Below are 5,673 nucleotides of genomic sequence, written 5' to 3'. Positions count from 1 at the left end.
CGGATTAATGTGCTTAATTGTAAGACGTTATTTGGCCAATAGTTGTGATACAAACCTTATTAAAACATATAGGCCTATCGGCTAGGCTACATGAGGTGTGCGACTATAATTAGAAAAAGTCGCAAAAAAAAGGCATTGTTTCCTATGCTGGGCATCATTCACAAGTGATAATATATAATTCACAAGTAAGTGATAGGCTAATATTGTCACCCATCAGAATATTCTTGATTTAATCTTGTCTTTACATATACTAAATAATATATGTGTGAGATTTGTTTTGATTTAGAATGGACCAATATCATGCACCTGTATCGAAACAGGGTCAGCGGGAAAAAATACATGTCATCTATGTACTTAAATGGGGCTTTTCCCCGTGGTTTATTTTCATGCAGGCCAGCTAGGCTACTAGGCTAGGCTGTTGTAAAAATATAAGCAATGTGTTTAGTATTAGGAAAGTTGAGAAATAAAGATAGTTAGCCTAGCCTATAGAAAGCTGAGCCACCGATTTTTAGTAGAGGCCATCACTCTGTTTTCTAAAGCAATTGCATAGCCTATTGAAATTTTGCGCAACATGAGCTTATGGAGTTCTCATGAAGTGTTTGATTAGATTTTTGAATACATTTGCATTGATGTCAGAGTGATTAGAGGGACAATAGAGTGCCGCGTACCAGGCAGTTTGGTAGGCTACTAATGACCATCAGCAGCATCAGAGTTTGGAGAAGCCTAATTACCGTAACTAAACAGTCACGTGGAATTTGACTGCCTTCATGACTCGTGACCTCTGGTGTGGCGGTAATACGGTCACTGCCGTTGTGGCGGTCACAAGAGAGTGAGCGTGCAAGTGCTATAGGCAAAAAAGAGATGTCTCACACCACTACGGTGGGTCTACAGGTGGCCAGATCCGTGCCCAGCCACATTACTTTAGTCAGCCGAGAGGAAGTATCCACTTCCCCTTAATATTTGATAGTTTCCTTCAAAGATGTCCTGCTGCCTTTACTGATCTCTGCTCTCTGCTGCTGTGTCTGGGCCGGGCTTGGTGCTAGTCGTTCAAACTTCTCGCCTGTATCCTGCATGGGGATAGTGTTACCCTTCTCCTTTACCTCTTCTTCTCTCCTCTCTCCTCATCTCTCCTTCCTCTGCTTGCGCTATCGCTTCTATCTCCCCTGGCCTTCATCGATCATCACAGAATGCACAGTTAAGCTCAACAGAGGATCGGTCGCCCCCCAGCATGCCCCTCGGTTAGCGGGCGTCTACCAAAGGGAGAGACCTTTGTGCCTGGGTCAGGCATAGGGGGAATTCCCAGAGTGGGTGGATGGAGGGAACCAAGGAATGAAGGGGGGAGAAGGGCTTGTCAGGCACAGCTACGGCTGGTCAGATCGTATTCCTGGCGTCCCAGCGTTCTTGATTCCCCAGGAGGAGTCGAGTCCAACTGGCATTAACATACAGTATGAAGGCATTCCGGTTTCTCCCACCGTATGCAAAGAAAACCAACAGAAAACCAACAAGGGAAAAAAAAATATATATATATAACCAGTGTTCAATTACTGACGAGCAAATGGACAGAGGCTTTTTTGGAGAAGTGGATGAAATCTGGGAGACTTCAAAGACAAGGGAGGGTATAAAGTTCCCAAACACTTCATGAATATTGCAGTATTCCAAAGTCACTCCTCTTGATCTGAAAGATAGAACTTCTGAGGATCGGGGCCCCCTTCCTTACTTACAGTAGCAGAGTGGATGGCTAGTCCATGAACTATTTAAATACACACCGAGATGTGAGGAGGCAGTGGCCAGCATGCTAATGAAAACCAGACTGGATCCATAGAGAAACCCTCTGTTACTGATTACCCACTCCTATCCTCTCCAGCGCTGCTCTCAGGGAGTCAAGCTTGGGGTGGAGTCGGAAATACATTCATATTCTGGACTCTCTTTTTATCAGTTATAAAAACGATTTTCTGGACAATTTTCTTCTTATACTGAGGTCAAAATAAGTGTTTGTGTGTGCATGTGTTCACGTATATGTATGTGTGTGTGCTTGCGTATATGTGTGTGTGTGTGTGTGTGTGTACATACAGTACTTCTACGCCTTGATGCATGGATGTGTATTTGTGTATATCAGAATATGTACAGCATAATGATCACAGCTGTTTGTAACAGAAGTGTCCCAGAGTCTGAAAGTCAAGACAAGTGACAAAGGGACTAAAACTCACTCTAGAAGTTGGCCAATACCACAGTGTCATCAACCCCCCTTCATGTCCCCAGTGAGAGTCCTCTACCCATCCACTCTTGGCTGTCTTATCTTAGGCACTGTGCTAATGAGAAACAAGCCATCTTTTTAACACTGTGAGGCCCTGTGGAAGGATCTGGTTCAAGGCTGAAGGAGCCACTCCCAGGGTGTGATGCCAGTTTTTAGTGTGAGGGACGGGTGACAGTACTTCACTCTGTCAGTTAGAGAMTCAATATGTTWGTTTTTTTGCATTGTTTGTTAGAGGTTGGCAGGGTGTGATGGGTGGGCTGTGGCGTGCTGGGGATGTTAGTGAGGAGTAGGATGTCTTGGTGACTGGTGGCACTCTCACCGACACCCTATATGGGCATGGTGGGTCACAGGGGTAAGTCAAGTCTGGAGAGACCCAAGGCCAAGGCCACCAGATGGTAAATATAGAGATAATATATTTGTGGGACCAGGACTCAAAGCTTCTACCAAATTGTCCCATATATACAAAGCAACAAGTCTATTCAGTTGTTCTGTGAGAGTGCAACATATTTAATGACTTATGCTATGCAGCTGGCAGTAATGAACCAGTCTGCTCCRCTTGTCTTCATATATACATAAATAATATGACTCATAGAAAAACTGAACTGCAGTTGACAAATCCAGTGTTATTCCTAAGTGTTGTTGTCCTATGTGATTTAAAGCCCTGTCTTAACTCTACAGCTCTGTATCCTCAGTCTCCAGACCTCTAGTATGTGAGACCGTGTCACAACAGGCCCGTGGTACCCACAGGCAGAGAGGGCTAAGTGGTTGTGAGGACTGGGAAAGGGCCTGGGTAAAAGACTAAAGACTTTTCAGAGGAGCTCGCTGCTTTGCACTGCACTGCTCCCACTCTTCTCTTCAGATCAGCGCTCAGTCGCCCCAGGCAGAGTCAGTCGCCCAGCAGAGTCAGTCGCCCCAGCAGAGTCAGGTCGCCCCCAGCAGAGTCAGTCACCCCCAGCAGAGTCAGTCCGCCCAGCAGAGGTCAGTCGCCCCCAGCAGAGTCCAGTCGCCCCAGCAGAAGTCAGTCGCCCCCAGCAGAGTTCAGTCGCCCCGCAGAGTCAGTCGCCCCCAGCAGAGTCAGTCGCCCCCCAGCAGAGTTGTCGCCCCCAGCAGAGTCAGTCGCCCCAGCAGAGGTTCAGTCGCCCCCAGCACAGTCAGCTCGCCCCCAGCAAGTCCGTTCGCCCCCAGCAGAGTCAGTCGCGCCCCAGCAGAGTCAGGTCGCCCCCAGCAGGAGTCAGTCGCCCCCAGCAGAGTCATCGCGCCCCAGCAGAGTCAGTCGCCCCCAGCAGAGTCCGTCCCCCAAGCAGATCAGTCGCCCCACAGAGCAGTCGCCCCCAGCAGAGTCAGTCGCCCCCAGCAGAGTCAGTCGCCCCCAGCAGAGTCAGTCGCCCCCAGCAGTCCAGTCGCCCCCAGCAGAGTCAGTCGCCCCAGCCAGAGTCAGTCGCCCACAGCAGAGTCAGTCGCCCCCAGCGAGTCAGTCCCCCCAGCAGAGTCAGTCGCCCACCGCAGAGTCAGTCGCCCCCAAGCAGAGTCAGTCGCCCCAGCAGAGTCAGTCCCCCCAGCAGAGGTCAGTCGCCCCAGCAGAGTCAGTCGCCCCCAGCAGAGTCAGTCGCCCCCAGCAGGAGTTCCCGTCGCCCCCCAGCAGAGTCGTCGCCCCCAGCAGAGTCAGTCCGCCCCCAGCAGAGTCAGTCGCCGCCCCCAGCAGAGTCAGTCGCCGCCCCCAGCAGAGTCAGTCGCCGCCCCAGCAGAGTCAGTCGCCGCCCCAGCAAGAGTCAGTCGCCGCCCCCAGAGCAGAGTCAGTCGCCCCCCAGCAGAGTCCGTCGCCGCCCCCAGCAGAGTCAGTCGGCCCCCAGCAGAGTCAGTTCGCCCCCAGCAGAGTCAGTCGCCCCCAGCAGAGTCAGTCGCCCCAGCAGAGTGTGCAGTCGCCCCCAGCAGAGTCAGTCGCCCCCCAGCAGAGTCAGTCGCCCCCAGCAGAGTCAGTCGCCCCATTAGAGTCCGTTCGCCCCCAGCAGAGTCAGTCGCCCCAGCAGAGTCAGTCGCCCCCAGCAGAGTCAGTCGCCCCCAGCAGAGTCAGTCACCCCCAGCAGAGTCAATAAGCTGTTTGTTTTAAGTGTCTCTCTCGCTTTCATTCTCTCTCTCTCTCTCTTTCTCTCTCTCTCTCCCTCTCTCTCTGACTCTTTCTCTATCTATTCCTCTGAAGCGTTCAGTCTTGCACTGCGGCATGGAGCTACAAGAAGCCGTTTAGAGTTCCCATCCTTACCATTGTTCCAGCTTGTTCCTCTCAGAGGTGACTATTATCCTTCTAACCACGCTCTCTGCCAGGGGACAAACAAAGATTTGTTGATAGCTTGTTGAATATTGCACCCGGGAGGATTGCACGCTTAACACGTGGAATGTGTAATAAATTAAAAACAACAATTTTGCTGACATGGTGAGATAGACAGGGAGACAGGGAGGACGTGTGTGTGAGGGATGGGAGCGGGGTTGTGTGCAAAGATGGGGAGAGGGACGGGGGTGAAGCAGCTTCCTCCTCTCTCTCGTTCTGTTATCTCACGGTTCCCTCTCTCTGTCTTTCCTGTCGCTCTCTCTCCGTCTATCTGTCATTCCCTCTGTCTTTCATCTCCTCCCTCTTTTGGAGCTCTGATGGAGGAGTACGTAACGGATTTGCTAAATGGGTTCCCCTCCTAGCCTCCCCGCCTCACTTAGATAAAGATTGCATTTCAATATTTCAGGAGAGACATTTTCATTCATCGTCCTRGCTAAGAGATAACGATTAGATGTATGTTGCTCCGGTTCACATAAATCAACTTGTTTTGGGTGCACTCCAAGTACCCCCCCCACGCCCCTTCCTTAGGCACATTCTCACTCCTCAGCCAGCAGTGTGTTCAATAGATTTTGCATTGACCATTGACTGTTGGCTTTAGGTGCAGTTAATTTAGGGTGTTGTGAATGGCCAACTTTGAAGGGCAATTGATCGTTACAATCAAATGTTTCAGTCTTATACATGATAGTATTATAGCATTGATAATTAACGCATTAGGAGACTATTTAAAAAAGAGAAAGGCTGGCCAGTTGCCCCATTGATATCATAAAGTATGTCACTCTCCGTCCATCAAACTCATTTCCTACCTGTCTGCTGACATGGTTTTACAGCCCTATACTTCACAACTGAAGCTCTCTGTCTCTCCACCTGCAATATCCAGCATCGCTGTGGCCTAATGGACACACAGTAAAGACTGAGCCCATTAGATCCCATTATAGAGCCATGGGAGAGAGGAGAAGGGAATGAACAGCCAGAAGCATCCCTACCATGGTCCTGCTGCTTTCAGGTTAAGTACCAAACATTTCAGAAAGTTTACTAATCCTGTCATGAACATAGGACATGGTGAAAACAGGTGGCGTGATTTGTAGGGGAGAATCTC

At 49.9% G+C, this 5,673-nt stretch overlaps 1 protein-coding gene across 1 annotated transcript in view; it reads left to right on the top strand.

Moving 5' to 3' along the window:
- Window positions 1–767: 767 nt before the first annotated feature.
- The window catches only part of LOC111974457 (uncharacterized), a 9,355-nt gene continuing 4,449 nt past the window's right edge, over window positions 768–5,673 (top strand). The window contains exons 1-2 of the mRNA XM_070447397.1: window positions 768–829; window positions 3,114–4,320. Of these exons, the coding sequence (XP_070303498.1) occupies window positions 768–829; window positions 3,114–4,320 (1,269 nt within the window). The remainder of the gene's footprint in view (window positions 830–3,113; window positions 4,321–5,673) is intronic.

This window comes from Salvelinus sp. IW2-2015, linkage group LG15 (assembly GCF_002910315.2).
Source record: "Salvelinus sp. IW2-2015 linkage group LG15, ASM291031v2, whole genome shotgun sequence".
Taxonomy (NCBI): domain Eukaryota; kingdom Metazoa; phylum Chordata; class Actinopteri; order Salmoniformes; family Salmonidae; genus Salvelinus; species Salvelinus sp. IW2-2015.
This window is presented reverse-complemented; position numbering and strand designations above follow the sequence as displayed.